At 47.6% G+C, this 24,505-nt stretch overlaps 2 protein-coding genes across 2 annotated transcripts; one reads left to right on the plus strand and one right to left on the minus strand.

Annotated features, from left to right (window-relative positions):
• Positions 1 to 209: 209 nt before the first annotated feature.
• ZIC5 (Zic family member 5) lies at positions 210 to 12,431 on the minus strand. The gene is made up of 2 exons (XM_073569501.1): positions 11,217 to 12,431; positions 210 to 3,160 (listed from the first exon to the last, which is right to left on the minus strand). Exons 1-2 carry the CDS (start codon positions 12,277 to 12,279, stop codon positions 2,736 to 2,738), a joined length of 1,488 nt encoding a protein of 495 aa, XP_073425602.1. The 5' UTR covers positions 12,280 to 12,431; the 3' UTR covers positions 210 to 2,735.
• A 6,940-nt stretch (positions 12,432 to 19,371) lies between these two features.
• On the plus strand, positions 19,372 to 24,214 carry ZIC2 (Zic family member 2). Its single transcript, XM_073569502.1, has 3 exons — positions 19,372 to 20,904; positions 22,598 to 22,761; positions 23,092 to 24,214. Exons 1-3 carry the CDS (start codon positions 19,791 to 19,793, stop codon positions 23,299 to 23,301), a joined length of 1,488 nt encoding a protein of 495 aa, XP_073425603.1. The 5' UTR covers positions 19,372 to 19,790; the 3' UTR covers positions 23,302 to 24,214.
• The last annotated feature ends 291 nt before the right edge of the window (positions 24,215 to 24,505 follow it).

Here is a 24,505-nt window from a genome sequence, read left to right on the forward strand (position 1 = left end):
TATTTTTTTCCATATATATATATATACACACACACATATATACACACACATTTATATGTGTGTGTACGTAAAATATATATATATACCAAGATAGCCAGTAGATAGAAAAATATCAAGCACTGAGGACTCTCAAATTGTAGTATTTGTATAAATGTTCACACACATACCTATATATGTGTTTTCATTTTCCAGTAATACAACTCAGACTATTTCTTGTTTGACTTTGTTTATTGAAATGGTATTAAAAATGGCAGTGACCACCATGAAGAAGTGAGTGTAGCTACTCTCTTCCAGAGGAGAGGCCACTGAAGGTCACAGACAGGTGACAGCAGCACTGCACTAGCACAGGACTCCAGGATCACGCTGCACAGGACACATGCAGGACGAGCTGTCACATCACACCGATTCAAGTAAAATGCAAAATAGAGATATATATATTTATCTATGTGTCATAGATTCTCTTCACACCTTCATTGCTTATTTTAGAAAATGATACACGATCAAACACCAATATTTCACCATAAAGTCATCAAGTCATAGAAGTCTTTGGTGTATGAGCGCCCTTCCAGAATAACAAAGTCCGGACTGAAAATAAATTAATTCAACTATTACAAAATCACAGTATTCACATCCACTTTATCAACAACGACGAGACTGGCACAGGCAATCACGGCACACACAACAGGCTTCTTCTATACACCCCGGAATAGGGCAGTCTAGTGGTCTCTGAGGGGCTATTAGTAGTCGTCAGTACCATCACGGCGACCCCTCCAGTGCTGGGGATGTACCTAACATCGGGATTGTGCTGCCTCAGTATCTTACATGTGATATTTCACCTGAGAAAGTCACCATTATTATGGGGTATACAGCAAGAGCAGGGACCTCTGCTGTAGGCTGGAGTGGGGTCTGACCCGGATCTGTCCCATGGCAGACTGATCAATAGCTAAGAAATAAGAGGGTCTCCTCTACATTATGGCTGTGGGATAGGAGGACCGATCAGAGTCAGATCTAGTACCGTAAACGCAGCAAATGTTCATTACCTCTGCTGCAAAAATTACGTGTGTGTGTGTGTGTGTGTGTGTGTGTGTTTATATACACACATATATCAGAGTTTATTATCTGCATGTGTATATGTAAATAAGTAGAGCATATAAAAATATAGAAATCCAAAAAAGAGACCATAAATAATATATATCAACTTCCAAAAGAAGATGATGTACCCAAAAAGAAAGGAAGTAAACGACCAAAATAAAATATAAATAGTTTATTATAATACTTAAAATTACTCCAAGAAGAAATATGAGTGCAGAACAAGGCAGAGCGAACGCCAAGCAACAATAATTGTTCTGCACTCCTATGTCTTCCTGGAGTAATGTTAATTATATTCGCTAATAGACTATTTATATATTATTTTGGTTGTTTACTTCCTTTCTTTTTGGGTACAAATACATATGTAGATAAGTATAAAATCAGAGTGTGAGTATATATGAAGAGATTTCTTTATATGTAGGATAAGAGTATGAGTATGTATAGATGCAGGGATTTATATATATACATATATGTATAGATATATAATCAGAGTTCATTGTCTCTGTATATATAAATAAAATCAATGTATACACAAGTATGTAGAGATTATCTATATATATATATTTCTTTTTTTCAGTTTGTTGGAATTTATTGTTTGTGTGTATATATAAATAAGCAGAGTGTGTGTGTATAATCTGAAATATATTTCTGAATATATATATATATATATATATATATATATATACAGACACACACACACACACACACTTCTCAAAAGAATACAGGGAACACAAAAATACCAAATCCAACTTTGTGTTCCCTTTATTTTTTTAGCAGTATATATATGGAAAGGTTCTAAGATATTAGAGAGTGTGTGTGTGTGTGTGTGTGTGTGTGTGTGTGTGTGTGTGTGTGTGTGTGTGTGTGTGTGTGTGTGTGTGTGTGTGTCTTCTGTTATGATTCTATCATTTAATGCATCACTTAATACCATCTTCCCAAGTGATTAGTTCCACTCACTTTCATTATAGCTTGTAATTATAGTCTAAACGAGGTTTACCAGCCTTATGAAAAAATAAGGTTTATATCGTTTTCCCGGTGTGTGATTTTCTTCCCATTATTGTTGGAGAGCATGGTAACACAATATTGGATGTAAGAGGTTTTAAATCTGATGTTGATTACTACATTAAATGTACACCAGCCCAGATTCACTTATTCATCATGTAGCACAGGAGCTGCCAGTGGAGCGGTACCTTTATACAATAATAAATAACTTAGCAAAAAAGGAGGAAAAATATCTATTTCAAGTCAGTGTATAAAAACAGGTTCTCACAGGTAAAAGGAGCAGAATCTGTGACTGTAGCCCAGGAATGGCATCGAGTCCACTGCTGCTCAGTGCTGTAAACTGTGCCCAGTCTTCTCCCAGTTCAGCAGGTGCTGGTTTCCAGTCCCGGTGCCAGTGCAGCAGTGGAGAAGCCCTGGTGGGCTCCAGAGAGGCACATGAGGCAGTGCAGCCTGCTAGGAGGGGCATTGCATTGGCAGTGAGCACAGACATCGCCGGGCATGGATCCCAGAAGCAGCCGCTTTGCTGAAGATGCCACTTTGTGGTTAACATTGTAACGTTTTCAAGAGTGAGGAGCGTCTGGTCTGCTCGAAAATAAATAATGGGGAAGCGGCGCCCCGTCTGTCATGGTGGGAGCAGGCAGGTCCTACCGAATAGTCCTCTCTGCGGTCCTGTAAGTGTCCTCCTCTTCAGAATCCGTGGACTCTGCATTGCTGGTGGGGGTGTGCAGGTTATTGGGGGCCCCTCCGGCTTGGCACACATACCACTCATTGAGGTTAGTGACCTGAGGGGAGAGGTTGGCACTGCGCCCCCGGTCCTGGGCAGGGGACAGGGACTCGTCCATGGGGGCAGCAGGGTAGCGCAGTGCAGAGGGCGACCCTGGGGGGGACTTGCAGTGGATCTTCATGTGCTTCCTCAGGGAGCTGGGGTGCGTGTACGACTTGTCGCAGCCTCGGACCTTGCAGTAGTAGGGCTTGTCGCTGGTGTGCACATGAGAGTGCTTCTTCCTGTCACTGCTGTTGGCAAACTTCCTGTCACAGCCATCAAACTCGCACTTAAATGGTTTCTCCCCTATAGAAAGTAAAACAACAAGAGTGAAGATTTGTGTGAAATCACCAGAGTCAGATGTGTCTACACGGGGGCCACACAGAAAGTCTGCCAGGAGTGGAAAAGTGAGGCATCAGTACTGGGGGGCACGATCTGCCCACCCCAGACCAGGACTATAGGGCAAATCTGTGTGATAAGCAGTGAAGGGCAGCCTCCAGGGTGAGGGTCTCTGGCAGCACCCGACCCCTGCCACTCAGTCACTGTAGGAAGCTGCAGTATATGAGCTCATTCCAAATGGCAAGCCTGATAGAGTGGCATGTAATCACTCTGGAATCTGAACATCATGCCACATAGATGAGATATATCAGATGCAAGTATATATCAGAGTTTACAATATGTATAAAGAGTGGTTACAGTACATGCAGAGTTTACTATCTATACATAAAATATATATATACACACATATACAGAGTTCATCAGTTCACTAGTTTACTGTGCATTTTCAGACTTTATTAGAGAGAGAGAGAGAGAGAGAGAGAGAGAGCACGAGAGAGAGAGAGAGCACGAGAGAGAGAGAGAGCACGAAAGAGAGAGAGAGCACGAGAGAGAGAGAGAGCACGAGAGCGAGAGAGAGAGAGAGAGAGTGTCTTATGTTATGATTGCATACAGCTGGTATCTGAGTGATAGTCAGGATTTTTTTTTTTTGTGAATTTATTACATTGTAAATTGACAACTTTTTTTGCACTAGATCACTAAATATATATAATGTATGATTATATCACCAGCACATGTTCACTTATATCGATATTGCTGCTAAATATTGTATTAAATTTGGTTGTCTTAAATAGTTTGCATATGCACTTTGGAAACTGCTTGGGAAAGGTCTTCACTCAGGACCGAAACGTTGCCACATGGGCCAATAAAGAGCACCTTATTTTTTGCTATTTGGAGTGCTGTTTCATTTTTTTTTTTTTATTCTAATTCTAAGGTTCGGTATATGCATGTGAAACGCTGCACCCAGTTTTTTACTGCTGTGCATAATCTTTTTGCTATATATTACACATTTATATATGCCAAATGCAATGGTTTGTCACCTCTGTGTACACATGAAACAGTGTAATCTGTCTTGTCGGGCAGGACAAGCACATGGGATGGATTATTTTATTAGATCTGTGTTTAAGTCATGACTGTTTGACAGATGACTGTCGCCAAAGGCACAGCTCCCCATCCCCAGTGCTGCATTGTGGCTCCTTGCAGATGAGCATACCTATACAGCTGCCTGGCCTGACTGTATACGGCCATGTCATGCTATTGGAGTAGAGGCTGCCCCCTCGACACGTCACTTATCACGTTTTTCACTAGACCCCCTAGTGATTTGGCTTAAACCCTACTACCCAATTATCTTAGATGTCCTGTTTGCGGTCCCTGCTCTTCTCCCGTTTACTATGCCACACTACTCTCATGTCAATCACTGGCACATCCCCCGCTGTGCCATCTTCTGCCCACCCCTCAACACCAGCCACCCTGTAATGGCTCACACTGTACAGTCCTAGACCTAGAACCTGGTATCAGTGATTGAGTACTTTATTAAAAAAAATATTGTCGTTCATGGTCATAATTAATGCAGATGATGAGATTCTGTATTCTGGCTTTCCAGTATCCCTGCAATACACAATGCAGCCGCCTATATATACTGTGCATGGCGGCCAGGGTGTATATACTGTACAAGGCGGCCAGGGTGTATATACTGTACAAGGCGGCCAGGGTGTATATACTGTACAAGGCGGCCAGGGTGTATATACTGTACAAGGCGGCCAGGGTGTATATACTGTACATGGCGGCCAGGGTGTATATACTGTACATGGCGGCCAGGGTGTATATACTGTACATGGCGGCCAGGGTGTATATACTGTACACGGCGGCTAGGGTGTATATACTGTACATGGCGGCTAGGGTGTATACATGGCGGCTAGGGTGTATATTCTGTACACGGCGGCTAGGGTGTATATGCTGTACACGGCGGCCAGGGTGTATATGCTGTACACGGCGGCCAGGGTGTATATGCTGTACACGGCGGCCAGGGTGTATATGCTGTACACGGCGGCCAGGGTGTATATTAGGGTGATGACAATTTTAAAAATTTTGCAAAACGAAAATGAAACCCCTTACATTGGAGGAACAATTGCATTCAAATGACAGTAGTATCATCAAATTTGTAAAATATTCAAAAAAGTTCCCCCTCTTTTTCAAAAGATTTTTCGTCTTTTTATTTTAATATTTAAAGAAAATATCTTTCTAAGTTGTAACAAAAAGTGGTATTTTATTCACATCTAGATCATTCTGGAATATTTTAAAATATTTTGGAATTTAGTATTATCTTTTCATTTTCAGTGCAAAGCTTCAAGTTTTACGATCAAGAAGTGCATTCAGAAAATGTCTTCTAGAAATTCCAGCAACAGTGTAAAAGCAAACAGGTCTATCTGGACAAGGAATCTGCCCTCCTATTGTCAACATAAAAGATAACAATGCAAAATTGCATGTCCTTTTTTGGCGGAAAAATACCATTTTTGCCTTATTTCATTTGAATGAAAGGGGGAACTTTTTTTAAAAACAAAAAAAAGCAATACTTATTCTTAAATAACCCATAAAAGTTCCTCAATTGCACATGGTTTCATTAAAAAAAAAATTTGTCATTGCTAGGGTGTATATACTGTACACGGCGGCCAGGGTGTATATACTGTACATGGCAGCTAGGGTGTATATGCTGCAGGATTTCACCCATGTCACCAATAACCCGCAGCCTCAGCACTGAAATCTCCCAGTTTTGCCAGTAACACCTCATCATTTCTGCGGCTGGCAGATCGTCATGTCTGCCATTAACATGTCATCACCTTTACCACTAATATATACTCCGTGATCCCACTCACGCATATACAGCTCTGACAATTTCCTCTGCTTCTACAAACCATGAAACCTGGCAAGAATACATCAATTATCTCCCTAAAGTTCCTCTCAGTCCGAATCGCTCCAGAGAGAACAAGATAAATAGATCAACAGTGACAGATCATTAAACCCGAACTGCTGATCTACTCACCTATAGATCACTAATACATCTATATATGTCCCCAGCCAGCTCTAAATGTATGGGATTATGACTTACAGCTACAAAGTCTCTGGGCTGATCTTTCTAAGTTCACGAAATAATAGAACTGCTCAGGTGAAAATAAAGCTGTCATTACTACATACCAAAACATACATCCCTCCATAGGTAATAAGGAACACAAGACCCTCCTGCCTTTTCCTGCAAAAGTGCCAGACCATTGCTTGCATCACAAGCTGCAGAATGCACAGGCGCCCTTTACTTTTTATTGCACCAAGAATCACAAGCTTCTGTTTCAATTACTATTATATATATATATATATATATATATATATATATATATATATATATATATATATATACACACATACATATATACATATACACACACACACACACAGAATTAGATTAGCACTACAAGCCCCAGAATAAATCATATCTGCCCCAACTGTATGAAAGTCAAAGCACTGCTAGTGAGAAATGTGAGCCCCTCGGATGCCTGCAGGACCCTGGTATCATCACATTGCTGCACTATCGATTATAAGGCTGGGACCTGCTCCAATGCTCAGCACTTCAGGAAACTTGGAGAAGTTCTAGAGAGGTTTGTATTAATCACTATGGTGTATAATATTAATCAATATTCCTGATTTATTTTTTTTAATTATTTTTAATAGCATGGATAATACCTGTATCCTTATTTTCCTCTCTATGTAAATATTGAAGAAACATCTACTTTTGATCTCAGCCATAAGCAGCTGCTTCACCACGATCCTATAATCTTTTATAGAAACAGTCATCTTTCACCTTGTATTCTCTATGTCACCCAGGCATCTGAAGCTGTAACTGCAGAGCACAAGAAGGGCCTTAAGCAACTAATTTCTTTAGGATGAACACAGGATTATTCTTCATGTCCTGCATCCCCAATCTAAAGAAGACAGTTCTATACCCACCCAGCTCCTGCTGTACCAGCCTATGGATGGCAGCTCTGCATCAGGGTGCTGCTGCCCGGCTGATGCTTCACAGAAAGTTAGAAAGACATCTTTTATCTTCTTCATTGCTTGGCACAAAGCACAGCAATAAGGAAATGCATTATAATTTCCAATTTTATTTACAGTGTGAGAAATCACAGCATCAAATAAAATCAGGTCCTTGTCATCTTCTGTACTGTCCCAGTTATATTAACGCAATATAGAATATCTTACAGATTCTGCGGCGGGATTAGGTCTGTGTGGGGGAGAATCACTACTACTATTAGGTCTGTGTGTGGGGGAGAATCACTACTACTATTAGGTCTGTGTGTGGGGGAGAATCACTACTACTATTAGGTCTGTGTGTGGGGGAGAATCACTACTACTATTAGGTCTGTGTGTGGGGGAGAATCACTACTACTATTAGGTCTGTGTGTGGGGGAGAATCACTACTACTATTAGGTCTGTGTGTGGGGGAGAATCACTACTACTATTAGGTCTGTGTGTGGGGGAGAATCACTACTACTATTAGGTCTGTGTGTGGGGGAGAATCACTACTACTATTAGGTCTGTGTGTGGGGGAGAATCACTACTACTATTAGGTCTGTGTGTGGGGGAGAATCACTACTACTATTAGGTCTGTGTGTGGGGGAGAATCACTACTACTATTAGGTCTGTGTGTGGGGGAGAATCACTACTCCTATTAGGTCTGTGTGTGGGGGAGAATCACTACTCCTATTAGGTCTGTGTGTGGGGGAGAATCACTACTCCTATTAGGTCTGTGTGTGGGGGAGAATCACTACTACTATTAGGTCTGTGTGGGGGAGAATCACTACTACTATTAGGTCTGTGTGTGGGGGAGAATCACTACTACTATTAGGTCTGTGTGTGGGGGAGAATCACTACTCCTATTAGGTCTGTGTGTGGGGGAGAATCACTACTACTATTAGGTCTGTGTGTGGGGGAGAATCACTACTCCTATTAGGTCTGTGTGTGGGGGAGAATCACTACTCCTATTAGGTCTGTGTGTGGGGGAGAATCACTACTACTATTAGGTCTGTGTGGGGGAGAATCACTACTACTATTCCGTCCATCTTGTATTTTGGCAAGGCCTCAGTGTTTGGATTTCTTACATCCTACTTATCAAAGGAAGTCAACACTGCTGTGTCATCAAAATGGGTTGGCTCTATGCAGACCTCCACTGAATGTATGAAGAAGGGGCCAAAGGTGCGATCTGATCAAAGTCAGTAATTAATAATTACCAATAATATTAATACCAAATTATTATTATAATATATAATAATAGTAATGATTATTACAATATAATATGAATGATTAGCAGTATTGTTCTTGTGATAATTATTTATCCATGTATTAGATATAGATAGATTATTAAAAATTACAATCCCCAGTTCAGTAATGAAGGAAAGCCCCTCCAGCCTGAGTGCACCAGTGGTGGCAGAGCTGCTGATGAGCTGCAGCCTGAGTGCACCAGTGGTGGCAGAGCTGCTGATGAGCTGCAGCCTGAGTGCATCAGTGGTGGCAGAGCTGCTGATGAGCTGCAGCCTGAGTGCATCAGTGGTGGCAGAGCTGCTGATGAGCTGCAGTCATAGTGCACCAGTGGTGGCAGAGCTGCTGATGAGCTGCAGCCTGAGTGCACCAGTGGTGGCAGAGCTGCTGATGAGCTGCAGCCTGAGTGCACCAGTGGTGGCAGAGCTGCTGATGAGCTGCAGCCTGAGTGCACCAGTGGTGGCAGAGCTGCTGATGAGCTGCAGCCTGAGTGCATCAGTGGTGGCAGAGCTGCTGATGAGCTGCAGTCATAGTGCATCAGTGGTGGCAGAGCTGCTGATGAGCTGCAGTCATAGTGCACCAGTGGTGGCAGAGCTGCTGATGAGCTGCAGCCTGAGTGCACCAGTGGTGGCAGAGCTGCTGATGAGCTGCAGCCTGAGTGCACCAGTGGTGGCAGAGCTGCTGATGAGCTGCAGCCTGAGTGCACCAGTGGTGGCAGAGCTGCTGATGAGCTGCAGCCTGAGTGCACCAGTGGTGGCAGAGCTGCTGATGAGCTGCAGCCTGAGTGCACCAGTGGTGGCAGAGCTGCTGATGAGCTGCAGTCTCAGTGCACCAGTGGTGGCAGAGCTGCTGATGAGCTGCAGCCCGAGGGCACCAGTGGTGGCAGAGCTGCTGATGAGCTGCAGCCCGAGGGCACCAGTGGTGGCAGAGCTGCTGATGAGCTGCAGCCCGAGGGCACCAGTGGTGGCAGAGCTGCTGATGAGCTGCAGCCCGAGGGCACCAGTGGTGGCAGAGCTGCTGATGAGCTGCAGCCCGAGTGCACCAGTGGTGGCAGAGCTGCTGATGAGCTGCAGCCTCAGTGCACCAGTGGTGGCAGAGCTGCTGATGAGCTGCAGCCTCAGTGCACCAGTGGTGGCAGAGCTGCTGATGAGCTGCAGCCTGAGTGCATCAGTGGTGGCAGAGCTGCTGATGAGCTGCAGTCTCAGTGCACCAGTGGTGGCAGAGCTGCTGATGAGCTGCAGCCTCAGTGCACCAGTGGTGGCAGAGCTGCTGATGAGCTGCAGCCCGAGGGCACCAGTGGTGGCAGAGCTGCTGATGAGCTGCAGCCCGAGGGCACCAGTGGTGGCAGAGCTGCTGATGAGCTGCAGCCCGAGGGCACCAGTGGTGGCAGAGCTGCTGATGAGCTGCAGCCTCAGTGCACCAGTGGTGGCAGAGCTGCTGATGAGCTGCAGCCTCAGTGCACCAGTGGTGGCAGAGCTGCTGATGAGCTGCAGCCTGAGTGCATCAGTGGTGGCAGAGCTGCTGATGAGCTGCAGCCTCAGAGCACCAGTGGTGGCAGAGCTGCTGATGAGCTGCAGCCTCAGTGCATCAGTGGTGGCAGAGCTGCTGATGAGCTGCAGCCTGAGGGCACCAGTGGTGGCAGAGCTGCTGATGAGCTGCAGCCCGAGTGCACCAGTGGTGGCAGAGCTGCTGATGAGCTGCAGCCCGAGTGCACCTGTGGTGGCAGAGCTGCTGATGAGCTGCAGCCCGAGGGCACCAGTGGTGGCAGAGCTGCTGATGAGCTGCAGCGTGAGTGCACCAGTGGTGGCAGAGCTGCTGATGAGCAGCAGCCCGAGTGCACCAGTGGTGGCAGAGCTGCTGATGAGCTGCAGCCAGAGTGCACCAGTGGTGGCAGAGCTGCTGATGAGCTGCAGCCTGAGGGCACCAGTGGTGGCAGAGCTGCTGATGAGCTGCAGCCTGAAGGCACCAGTGGTGGCAGAGCTGCTGATGAGCTGCAGCCTGAGGGCACCAGTGGTGGCAGAGCTGCTGATGAGCTGCAGCCCGAGTGCACCTGTGGTGGCAGAGCTGCTGATGAGCTGCAGCCCGAGGGCACCAGTGGTGGCAGAGCTGCTGATGAGCTGCAGCCCGAGGGCACCAGTGGTGGCAGAGCTGCTGATGAGCTGCAGCCCGAGTGCACCAGTGGTGGCAGAGCTGCTGATGAGCTGCAGCCCGAGTGCACCAGTGGTGGCAGAGCTGCTGATGAGCTGCTGCCTCCACTTTTTCTCAGGACTCTGCTCCATTGATCTGGTGCTCCCATTCATGTGTAAGGCGCCTGGAACTTCCCCCCATGTATTGATTTGCAATGTGTACATGGACTATTGTGTTCACACCAACATGCAATGTTTGTCACTGTTTTGGCGTACAATGAAGTCAGCCACGAGGGTTTAACCCCTAGTGCACTGGCAGTGCAGCTTTTAGAAGCACGTGGTTGAGCCCCATCTGCCATGAGCCCTAAGTGTGGGCTAGTGCCCCTGTTTGTCTGTGGCCAGCACATGCATTCTGGCAGCAGTCCCCGTCTAGTGCTTTTGCTTCCCCCCACACGAGATCTCCGCAGTGGGCAGAGTGGTGAGGAGTAACCGAGATTCCCCACAACTATTGATTGTGAGCGGAGACTGCCGCTAAATGGCTCATTCCTGAGCAATCACATGGCTGCGGACGTAGGAAGGAGGAGGAGGACACCCACCTGTATGAGTTCTCTTGTGGATCTTCAGGTTCTCGGAGCGGGCGAAGACCTTGCCACATCCAGGGAAGGGGCACGGGAAGGGCTTCTCCCCCGTGTGCACCCTGATGTGGTTGACCAGCTTGTATTTGGCCTTGAATGGCTTCCCCTCCCGGGGACAGTCCTCCCAGTAGCAGACGTGGCTGCTCTGCTCGGGGCCCCCCACATGCTCCACCGTGACGTGGTTCACCAGCTCGTGCATGGTGCTGTAAGTTTTGGAGCAGGTCTTCTTGCAGCTCTGGTCCTGATCGATCCATTTGCAGATGAGCTCCTGCTTGATGGGCTGCCTCATGTACCTCAAGAACGCCCCTGCAGCTGCGGGGTGGGCGGCGGCGAGGTTCACATTGAGGTTCATGGAGGTGTAGCTGTGGATGGAGGAGGCGGCGTAGTGCTCGGCTCGGAAGGCTTCTGCTCGCCCGTACAGGTCTCCGGCCAAGCCCAGGCGCATCTGCCCGTTCAGGGGGTGGTGCACTCCTGCAGGGGTCTGCTCGTGGATGCCGGGGAAGAGAGGGTGGCTCGCCCCCTCAGAGTGGCCATAAGTGCCAGTGGAGGAGATGAACATGTGGGGGGAGCTGGTGGCCGGGTGCTGCTCGCCCAGCATGGCGGAGGTGGACAGCTCCCTCCGGAGGATGAAGTCCCTGCTGCTGGTGTAGCCCGAGTGCGGGTAGGAGACTGTGGCCGGAGCCCCGAAGGCAGCTGCTGTCTGGGCTTCAGGGTGGGCTGGCATGTGCTGCGAGGGGCTCAGCTTCAGAGCTCCAGCCTGGGCCATGTGCTCAGGGCCGAATGGAGTGAGGGCCACTCCAGGGTCACTCCCCAACTCCCCAGGGTGCATGTGGGCCGGGTGGGAGTGACTCCCCAGCCCCGGGAAGCCTGCCAGAGTCTGGTGAGGATGGGCTTGAGCCGCTGCCAAATCCGCTAACCGCAGAGACTGACTCCTCTTGCTCAAAGGGGGCTCCATCCCTCCACAGCCCCGTCCATCCACACTCACTGCTGGGATTTGTCCCCCTCTACCATCCTTCAAGAACATGGGCACATGAAGCGTTCTGTAACTTCTTTTGTCTGCCTCCAACTCTGCCCGGTCCTTTCCCTACTCTGTCCTCCAGCGATTGGCAGAGCGCGCAGCATTGGAGGCGCACAGTGGGGGCAAAGAGTTTAGCGATGGCACAGCCGGGATTGGACGGGCTGCCAGGATTGGCAGGAGGCCCGGGCATGTGATTGGCTGGCTGTCAGGCCGCTGCTCAGCGGGGATCCGCCCCCATGCTCTCAGCCTGCTCTCCACTTCTCAAACTTCAACTTGGGCAAACTTTTCCCGAGCCCCGAGGCTGGCAGCAGAAGGGGCCCCATGCCAGGGCATCACTGCTGCCGAGCACAGGCTGGATGATCACCCACGAGGAGCCCATGTGTGCGTGGAAAGTTACTAGTCACAATAGGAGACGTCCACAAGCTCTGGCTCCTTCCCAAAATGCCTTTACTCCTGGGGACCAAGTCAGACTAAGCAGCTCCCCCACCACCATTATGTGCACAGAGACTGCAGAGAAAGCCTTCCACCCCTGCCTGCTGCGCCCACTCCACTCCTCCCAAATCCCTGACTACTCTTCTTCCATGTCCCCGTTATGCCTGGAGAAGGCTCAGGGGTCAGGCGAGGTGAGGGGGCGATCGTGCACCATCTCCCTCCAGCTGGACACTCTGCCCACAGTATACACTGCCCCGAGACGTGGCCGAGGGGTATAGCGCCAACAGAGGCAGTGGCGGCGGAAGATCTCTCCCAGAAGGGATCGCACGGGTGACAACCCGCAGATCTGCACACAACTTCCAAAACACAGAAATCAGTCATCGATATCGTCTGGAGAGTAATAATAATTATGTAGACTGTGAGCCCTCGCGGGCAGGGTCCTCTCTCCTTCTGTACTTGTGTGTCCCTTATCTTACATATGTGTATTATACTTGTCTATATTTCCCCTTTCCACATGTGAAGCGCCATGGAATAAATGTGTCTTTATGTCCCAGTGTTTGGTATTCCACTTGAATATATTGTTATATGTCGTTTTAATCTATTCTAATAAAATATATTTGTTATCTTTATGACTTTGATTCTGCTCCTTCATTTGTTCTCTCTTCAGACTGTGAAGGGAAGGACCAGGTCACCCTTCCTAATCCAGGCTCTCACTTTAGAGATTTCCTTGATTGATTTAGGTCACTTTTATATCAATTCAGCTCATTTGTATTTACCTTCAGACTGTTTGTCTTTGCTCCACAATTTGTAGGAAATTAAACAAAATTTTAACAAAAATCAAAACCGTAGAGATAAATGACAGGAAGGGTTAAGCAAAGAGTTTCTGAATGCTAGAACTGAAGCCTGACTCCCCTGACATCACATAAAAACATAAGGTGTGTGTCATATACTCAGATATCCACTAGATATACTAGATAAATCCACTAGTAAATGGCAGGCTAAGGGGACACTCCATTCCAGCGCATCACGATCCAATTTATACCCACACACATGTATTTAGAATATACAGAGTAAATATATCTCAAAGCATACGTTTTCATTTTTTATACATAGATAATTTATTCTACTTTTAATATATTTTGTATATATTCCATTTTCATGGAGTCGCACAGCGTTTTTCTTCCCATTGTCTGTACTTTTATTTAATTACTGAAAATTGAATGTAATAGAAAACTTGTACAAGTCCCTGAGTGACTGAGGCTGGGCCTGGCTCACCTGCTGCACACCTCTTGTGAGGCTCAGCATGCCAGGACCTGCCATCGATTTCTCCATTCCAATAAATGTGATCAGCTGCTAATAAGGAGGGTAAAACCCGAGCCTTCCACGCGTGATATTACTGTGGAATTGGTGGCCAGGCTCAGCTCTGAGATACTGTGCACGCGTGTAATGTCCCCTGTATTATAGACCGTATATGACTACAGGTCAGATATTACAAATAAATGATTCCTCCAGGTTTCAGGGGCCACATTGCAGGTGAGGGGGCTGTGCTGGATGTGTCCTGATCGGTGTCTGACATCGTGGGCACTGTCTCCCCTGTACAGCAGGGAGGTCACTAAGGGGCCATAAATCCACTAGTAAATGGCAGGCTAAGGGGACACTCCATTCCAGCGCATCACGATCCAATTTATACGAGAGTAAATGCAATGAACATCAAGACTATAGATCGCCCAGGGAAAGAAACAACCTGCACGTCGTGTAATGAGAGGACTTATTGGTGACGGCAACCAGATAATCCCATAATATATAATGTGTCCTTATTGCCTGCACTTGGCCCAGGGTCAGACCTGTCCGCACTCAGTGCTGCGTTATTTATGATCATCCTCCCATGACTCGGTGCTAATAGCCGGTGTCAGGCCTAGCAGCTCATTCACATTGCAGTTGTGAAGATGTATCAGGCAGTGACAAGATGACGGGTTTACGTGAAGAAGCAATATGGGCGACATATGTCCTGTAATTTATGAGTGACAGAATGAATTGTCCCTCTAACCCCCTGAAACTCATTTGGAAGTCATAATATGCCTGGACCCAGCCGCTGCCCTTCCACCACCGTTACACGATCCATCTATCTATCTATCTATCTATCTATCTATCTATCTATCGATCTATCTATCGATCGATCTATCTATCTCTCCCATATCTATCTATCTATCTATCTATCCCATATCTATCTATCTATCTATCGATCTATCGATCTATCTATCTATCTATCTATCTATCTATCTATCTATCTATCTATCTATCTATCTCTCCCATATCTATCTATCTATCTATCCCATATCTTTCTATCTATCCCATATCTTTCTATCTATCCCATATCTATCTATCTATCTATCTATCTATCCCATATCTATATATCCTATATATATCTATCTACCTATCACATATGTATCTATCTATTCTATCCCATATCTATCTATCTATCTATCTATCTATCTATCTATCTATCTAATATCTATATATATCCCATATCTATCTATCTATCTATCTATCATCTATCTATTCTATCCCATATTTGTCTATTGATCTGTATATTTATCTAATATCTATCTATCTATCTATATGTCCCATATCTATATATCCCATATCTATCTACCTGTCTAATCTATTTATCATCTATCTATCTATCTATCTATCTATCTGTGTCTATATCTATTTATCATCTATCTTTCTGATAAATGGAGCAGAATGCAGATATACTGATAATAGATGGATAGATAATATATAGATGGATAGAGACACAGATATATGATATATGAGGTTGGACAGACATCTGTCTGAGATGGTTTTGTGAATCCTTCATTGAGCAGGGGTTTGGACACGGTGACCTAACATTCTATTATATATGTAGTTATCTATCTATCTATCTATCTATCTATAAATCTGTCTATCTATGATTACCTATTGTGTTACACAATGGTGAGTGACAGAATCGCTTGTGCATGCCACAATGTGAATCTGGTCCTTGTGATTATGCATCTCCATGAGGAATAGGGAATGTATATTAATGATAGCAATGATCTATCAGCCTGTTAGGGGGATAGTAAGTGTCAGAGAGCTCAGCAGCACACGGTGAGTGGCCCTGCTCTTTTCCCGTGGGCAGCAGCACCTCCATATCTATGGCAGCTCGGGTTGTTTTGTGTCCTGTAAAACATGACAATAGTTGTGGAGATTGTCCGAGTCCTCCTTTCCCCTTGCAGTGTGGGGGGCTTCTGCAGTGCCGGGCTATGGCGCAGCTTCTGTGGTCTCCCAGCACCTCGGGGGCGCCCTAAGGTCAGCAGGATCAAAGGCCCCATGTCGTGCGATCTGCTGCGGCCGGCCATGCGGGCATCTTGGGCTCCAGTCACACAGACAACGGTGCGGCCTGCTCTGCTTTTCATCTCCAGACTGCAGCACAATATTTTCCATATGTCTCCTGACCAGCCGCAGACTGGTAATTCTATCTATCAATCAACACACGAGGCAATATTCCACATTCCTGGTTTTCATTTAACAGAGAATTCAATGGCAAAAAGTGAATATCCAGCTCCCCGGCATCGTGAGGATATATAAAGGAGCCGGGGTTACTACTACTGCACCCAGGACCGCTCCTTTATCATGATAACAATATGATATTCTATTAGATCAGGAATGAGTGCTACATCCACAGCAAACATCAGAATTCTACCAAACTAGCAGGAAACACAATGCTGGAAGAGAAAGAGATCACAATCTTTACCCATGTACACCCGGTCGGGATCTGTAGATCTGGGATTACTTGGACTTCAAGAAACTTGGGAACAACTAAATCGAAGAGAAGCTGTGAGAAGTGATCGGTCTGGCCGGTCCTTTACACAGAGCAGCTTAATCCCCGGCATTTGCTGTGTAAATGGTGCTTTTTTCCCTTTTCACCCTGTGACATGGGGGAAAGGGGTTTTGTGGTTTGGGAAGGAATAAAGCCCTTCTTTAGAGGGACGGCAGAAGGGACTTTGAACTTGGATCAGCTCCTGTGATTCCTGCAGAGAGGGCAGCACTGCAGCCCTCACAGAGCAGCAGAAAGCCCCCAGCCGCAGGGGCTCTGTGCAATTAAGGAATCCCCCCAAACTTCAGCTCTGCAGCCTCCTGAAGCTGCACACATTGCAACCTGCAGCGAGTGATGTGGGAAAGCTGGCAGGAGGAGAAGAGGGGCTCTGCCAGGTAAGCACTGAGTGCCAGGGTATATAGTGAGCCCCCCGACAGTTGGCATGCCCAGCACGTATACTGACATTACATCTATGGCGGAGCAGATGCAGGGGCTTCACCATTGTCATTTGGGAGGTGCACAAAGGACTGAGAAGGTTCTGGCACCTAAAGAGTAGAGGACGCCTGGCAGTGCCAGAGCAAGAGTACCACTTCCTGCGCCTCGTTACCCTGCTGGGGAGGCTGCACAGGTCCTGGAGAGGCTCATGTCAGTGGGCAGCAGGCATGGGAAATGGCTCATGCCACAAGCAGGAATTGGCAGGACAGATTACTGTGCCCTCCTGTGCTGACCCATGTGTACCCAATCCTATGGATATGCCCCCCCTCTGCAGGCGTGACTACAGCACAATGCAGCCTCTAGCCATCATTTTGTAGGTGTCTAGACTTGACCCATAAAGGAGACCCTCTAACTATAGACTGGGGGGAGGCTGTGTCCATCATACATTCTGCGATACATATTACTTATATACGGAGAACATTAGTGAGACAAGACAAATAACCAAGATCTCACTGGAGCAGAGAACTGCCAGGCTCAATGTGCCCATGTAGTGTACACAGGGACCTGGGGGGGGTCCTCTACAGTGGGGTCTCTCCAAATGATTTATCACCAGACATACCAATGCAATGCTGCACGGTCACATCCACTACCCAGGCACCGGTATCCACCATGGCAGAAAGAGGGAGGAAGGACAGACACACAGACACACAGACACACAGACAGACACACAGACAGACAGACAGACACACAGACAGACACACAGACACACAGACAGACAGACACACAGACAGACAGACACACAGACACACAGACACACAGACAGACACACAGACACACAGACACACAGACACACAGACAGACACACAGACAGACAGACACACAGACACACAGACAGACACACAGACAGACAGAAACACAGACACACAGACACACAGACACATAGACAGACACACAGACAGACAGACACACAGACAGACAGACACACAGACACACAGACACACAGACACACAGACACACAGACAGACAGACACACAGACACACAGACACACAGACACATAGACAGACACACAGATAGATAGATAGATAGATAGATAGATAGATAGATAGATAGATAGATAGATAGATAGATAGATATGGGATAGATATGGGATAGATAGATATGGGATAGATAGATAGATAGATATGGGATAGATAGATAAGTAGATAGACAGATAGACATTGCAGGTATGAATAATCTAATAACATAATCTAGAAATACCATAGTAAACATTCATACAAATTTCAGAGATATGCACGAATGAGTAGAGAGACACATACTGTACACCATAGATGCATGATCTGAATATTCGTAGATTTATATGATAACAGGAAAGGATAAATAGACATTAACTGATATTACATAAATATGCATGCCTGAATACAATGCATCCATGTAATAAAATGTTTCTACAGATAGATATGAACAGAGAGATGCATTCTATACCAGATAGCTACATGATGTAATGGTGATAGATACATATGAAATAAGCAAATAACAAGTATAAATAGAAAGATACACGTATTGCAATGTTTAAAGACATCTATTTATTTATATGGCAAATACTGTATATATATATAGCTGTTGTGCATATGAATGTACATATATACGATAGATAAAACAGACGTTTGAATTGTAATATGAGAGCGGGGTTCTCTTACATTTAGTATTAATAGTATAAAGCAATCTGTAAGATTCCTGATCTCACATGTCCCTGCTGTGTATGTGTGCAGAGTGAGCAGAGTCTGCATTGCGCCGTTTGTATATGTGTGCAGTGTATTTGTGTGTACAGTGTGTGTGTATTTGTACAATGTATATATTTGTACAGTTTTTGTATTTGCACAGTGTATATTTGTGTCTCTCTATCCCGTCATGGTGGGGTATATACTCTGATGTGTGCTATTCTATGCCGGTGTGCACATGCTGCGGTACAGGACCTGCACTGGCCCCTCCTCAGGTGCGGTAATAGATATATATACTATTACCGCATTAGGTATTACATATATTGCATTATTAGCCCCCATTATTATATTATGTATATAACGCACTGACATGACGCTGCGCGGTTCAGACTTCTCCGATTTGGGGGTGACACATCCCAGGGGGACAGTAGAGACCCCTCACCCCACAAACAGGTCAGGAGAAGAGAAAGGCGGATTGTGCCGGTCTGCTGTAGGGGGCATTGGAGACCCCCATAGATCGGGTGCCAGGGTGGGGGCCTGGCTGGGAGCCGCATACCTGATTGGCAGGGGGCTGGGTAGCGCTCCAAACATGTCTCCAGCCTGTGCAGCCAATGGGCGAGCTGACAGCGCCTGGTCGGGCAGCTGTTAAAGGGGGCGGACATGGCAGCCAGTCAGAGGGAGTAGCGGCAGAGGAGGGGCTGTGATAAGGGGGAAAAGCACTGGAAACAAAACCAAACAGCCGGCAGCCCGCACAGAGCACGGCCACTGACCGGACGAGCAGCGCCGACAAAAGCCGCGGGAAGGAGGAAGAGCAGCGCCTCAGACAATGCCCGCCCGCCCGGTGCCGCCGCGCTGAGTCCGGTGCTGCCCCCGCCCAGCTCCCTCCTCCTCCTCCCCGAGCTGCAACTTAAAGAAAGAAGAAGCCGGGAGAGGAGCAGCTGCGCCCGGTGCTGAGCTGGGGATGTGAGCGGCGCACACCCCGGGAAGGAGGAGATCGCGGTGCGGGACTCTAGGATGCGGGAGGTGCCCTGACTGCTCCGGGAGAACTCGCTGCTCGTCTGCTCCTCGGTCCCGTTATCTCTCTCGTGCACAGATGCTGCTGGACGCCGGCCCTCAGTTCCCGGCCCTGGGTGTGGGCACCTTCGCCCGGCACCATCACCACCACCACCATCACCATGCCGCGGTGGCAGCGGCGGCGGCGGCGGCAGCGGAGATGCAGGAGCGGGAGCTGAGCCTGGCGCAGAACAGCTTCGTGGAGCCGGCGCACATGGGCGCATTCAAGCTCAACCCCGGCGGAGGCTCCGGGGGCGGCGGCGGAGGGGGATCGGGGTCCGCTGGGGGGCCAGGAGGCGGCGGGGCCCACGACCTGTCCTCCCCGGGGCAGAGCTCGGCGTTCACCTCCCAGGCCGGGTACCCGGCATCTGCCCTCGCCCCTCACGCAGCCTACACAGGCGCCGCATTCAACAGCCCGCGGGACTTCCTATTCCGTGGACGCGGCTTTGGCGAGGGGGCTCCGGCTGCAGGTGGGGGGCAGCACGGCTTGTTCGGTCCCCCAGCAGGCAGCCTTCATCACCACCCCCATCACCACCAGCTCCCGCACGGGGAGCACCCGCAGGGCCACCTGCTCTTCCCCGGCATCCACGAGCAGCACGCGGCCGCCTCCCAGAACGCGCTGGGCGGCCAGATGAGGCTCGGGCTGCCCGGAGAGGTGTTCGGCAGGACGGAGCAGTACCGGCAGGTGTCCAGCCCCCGCGGAGACCCCTACACCGCCGCCCAGCTGCACAACCAGTACGGCCCGATGAATATGGGGATGAACATGGCAGCCCACCACCACCACCATCACCACCACCCGGGGGCCTTCTTCAGGTACATGAGGCAGCAGTGCATCAAGCAGGAGCTCATCTGCAAGTGGATCGACCCCGAGCAGCTGAGTGCCCCCAAGAAAAGCTGCAACAAGACATTCAGCACCATGCACGAGCTGGTCACCCATGTGTCTGTGGAGCATGTGGGGGGCCCCGAGCAGAGCAGCCACATCTGCTACTGGGAGGACTGTCCCCGGGAGGGGAAGCCATTCAAGGCCAAATACAAGCTGGTCAACCACATCAGGGTGCACACGGGGGAGAAGCCCTTCCCGTGCCCCTTCCCTGGATGTGGCAAGGTCTTCGCCCGCTCCGAGAACCTGAAGATCCACAAGAGAACTCATACAGGTGGGTGCAAGGAGCAAAGCTCATGCCAATGCGCTAGATTCCTATTATAACGAGTTATGGCTAATGCTGGCACCGGGGGTCCTTATATACAGTGGCACCGGGGGTCCTTATATACAGTGGCACGGGGGTCCTTATATACAGTGGCACGGGGGTCCTTATATACAGTGGCACGGGGGTCCTTATATACAGTGGCACCGGGGGTCCTTATATACAGTGGCACCGGGGGTCCTTATATACAGTGGCACCGGGGGTCCTTATATACAGTGGCACCGGGGGTCCTTATATACAGTGGCACGGGGGTCCTTATATACAGTGGCACCGGGGGTCCTTATATACAGTGGCACCGGGGGTCCTTATATACAGTGGCACCGGGGGTCCTTATATACAGTGGCACCGGGGGTCCTTATATACAGTGGCACGGGGGTCCTTATATACAGTGGCACCGGGGGTCCTTATATACAGTGGCACCGGGGGTCCTTATATACAGTGGCACCGGGGGTCCTTATATACAGTGGCACCGGGGGTCCTTATATACAGTGGCACCCGGGGGTCGTTATATACAGTGGCACCGGGGGTCGTTATATGCGGTGGCACCCGGGGGTCGTTATATGCGGTGGCACCCGGGGGTCGTTATATGCGGTGGCACCCGGGGTCCTTATATACAGTGGCACCGGGGGTCCTTATATACAGTGGCACCGGGGGTCCTTATATACAGTGGCACCGGGGGTCCTTATATACAGTGGCACCGGGGGTCCTTATATACAGTGGCACCGGGGGTCCTTATATACAGTGGCACCGGGGGTCCTTATATAGGCTGGCACCGGGGGTCCTTATCCTGGCACATAGAACCTACAGTAATAATATTCTGGGAGATCGGATTTATTTACTGCCATTTGTGAAAGGGAAACCCTTTTTTTTATACATGTGAATATTACCATAATTAAGTGTAGTAGTAATTACTGTAATATATATCCGTAAATGCGTGAAAGCTTTAGCAATAGGATCAATAAATCTGCTAGGTCGCTATCGTTGTGAATAAGATAATTCTTATATGCAGCTCTACATGTAAGCCTCAGATACTCTGTCTTTTCCAGATGTGACAGCAATGTGATTTTAGCTTCTTTTTCCTTTTTTTTGTCAGCACACTTTTTAATTTTGATTTTTTTTTTCCCCGATAATTCGGACGTTTTGGGATTTGTAAATCTTTGTGCTTTGGATGTATCTGCTCCGGGTGTAGGAGCTCTCTGTCACAGGAAGATCGGCCTAACTCCTCTCTGAGCAGATGTCGCCTATAAACAATATAGGTGCGAATGGAATGGAATGCTAAGTGGATTCCCTCCAAATGGGGGAGACTTGGGCGATCACACCCCTAAATTGCTCCTCACATTTGGATGTGCCTGGGGGAGGCAGTGACCCTCGCGGATTTTAGTGTCTTTCCACGCTGCTTGTTTACCCCACCTGGGAGAAACCTGCAGAACAATCTCCTCCTGAGCTGTGTGCAAATGAATCCACAATTAGCATGTATCTCCCAATTGCTGGGAGGGTCCCTACCCCACATTCAGGAAATGACTTGTCTCCTAAAATCGCCTAATAAATGAGGAAGTATTAATACTTTGTTACCAGCGATTATAATGGTCTCCTTTTCTATTGTGCTCCTTTGTCATTATTTTTTCTTTTTTTACTTTGTTTTTAGGTGAGAAACCGTTTCAGTGTGAATTTGAAGGCTGCGACAGGAGATTTGCCAACAGCAGCGACAGAAAAAAACACATGCATGTCCACACTTCGGACAAACCATATCTGTGCAAGATGTGCGACAAGTCTTACACTCACCCCAGCTCCTTAAGGAAACACATGAAGGTAAGGGCCAGGAGCTGTCACCAGGAAGACTTCTATTAGAGGCTTGCAGCATAATAATAGATGAATAACCCAATCTTGGTGGCTTCAGTTCTATCAATGTAGGTAGGCAGAATTATTATTTATTTATATAGCACCATTGGTTCCATGGTGCTGTACATGAGAAGGGGTTACATACAAATTACAGATATCACTTACAGTAAACATACTAACAATGACAGACTGGTACAGAGGGGAGAGAGGATTAATAATAATAATAATAATAATTTGTCTTGTGTTTAGAGACAATCTCCTAATGATGGGAGCCTGACATCTTCTTCCTTTTCTCCACAGGTGCATGAAGCTTCTCCTCAAGGCTCCGAGTCCTCGCCTGCAGCCAGCTCTGGCTATGAATCTTCTACCCCCCCAGGTCTGGTATCCCCCAACACTGAGACCCAAAGTACCAACTTGTCCCCAGCCACCGCAGCAGTCTCTGGGGTGCACAGTGTCACCAGTGGAGCTGGGGGACCCATCTCTTCAAATTTCAACGAGTGGTATGTGTAGGAGCCATGGCTGGAGACCACCAGGGACAATGTAGGGTCTCCCTATCCAGCAGCTTGTCGCCTGCTGTGTGTGGACAATCCTAAAGGAAGCCGCACAGTGAGGATGGAACTCTGCACAGGTCTGAAAATGACGCATGAAGAGTGAGAGAAGCCAACAGAATCTATTTATTCCCCCAATATTTACCCCAAAGAGCCAGCGATGTTACTCTGCAGACCCCACTCCTCTCCCCCCACTGTTTGTACATAGCTATTCCCCTCCCTTCCGAGGGCACCAGACGATCCCACGCTCGTACAGAGGTTGTACCCGGCTGCAGGACAAGTGCTGGACTTTCTCTTGACTCTCCACTAACATAAGGTGAAGGAAGAGTTGATTTTATTCTATTTTAGCTCCTTTTTGTATTGTGCTCTTGGTATTGTGTCCTCTCTTTCTAAAGGAAACCTGATTGTAAATTTCCATGCAACTGGGCTGGGAAATAATAAAACTCCGTGCCAAAGTCTTCACCCTGTCCCCTCAGGCTCGGCCAGGCAGGCAGTGAGCTGGCACAGGCTTGTGAATGTCACTTTATGTTACACGTGATGTTGTTCGTACCTTTTTTATCTTTTCCAAGTTCCATTCCTTGCTTACTGTATGAAGGACGATCGGGCCGAAACGTCGTGCAGTCGCATCTCCCCCTGTACATAGCCCCCACCCTCCGCCATATTTATCCGGCTGTAATTAAATTATGCTATTAACTTGCTACAGAGGAACACTATTTATAAAGAATGGTTCTTAATTATAAATATGTACAATTGTGAGCAGAAATTGTTTTCAGATTTTCTTTTTTTCTTATTTAAAGTGGTTTCATCCTTTCTGTACCCTGTTTTTTGAGCGTAATGCATACAGACATATAATAAACTGTGTGAAACTGCAGAAAGCCATTGTCTGACTTCTCCTCTACTCCTATATTTTGGCAATCGTGAGGGAATAAATGTTATTCATTTATAAACCACAATTGTATCTGTGTATTGGGCGGATAAAGCGCAAATTAATAATAATGGCAGCCGGCTCTGTGTCCTGATGTTACAGCAAAAGATCAGCATCATTATCATAAGAGCTGATTCAGACATGGCGACAATTAGGAAAGGACTGTATACACTGCTACAGCCATGTACTATGTCACATAAACATGAAATATGGCAGACAAGAGCCAGAAGAGGAGACTACA

The sequence above is a fragment of the Dendrobates tinctorius genome, unplaced genomic scaffold (genome assembly GCF_039654945.1).
Source record: "Dendrobates tinctorius isolate UK_male_01 unplaced genomic scaffold, ASM3965494v1 ptg000026l, whole genome shotgun sequence".
In the NCBI taxonomy this organism is placed as follows: domain Eukaryota; kingdom Metazoa; phylum Chordata; class Amphibia; order Anura; family Dendrobatidae; genus Dendrobates; species Dendrobates tinctorius.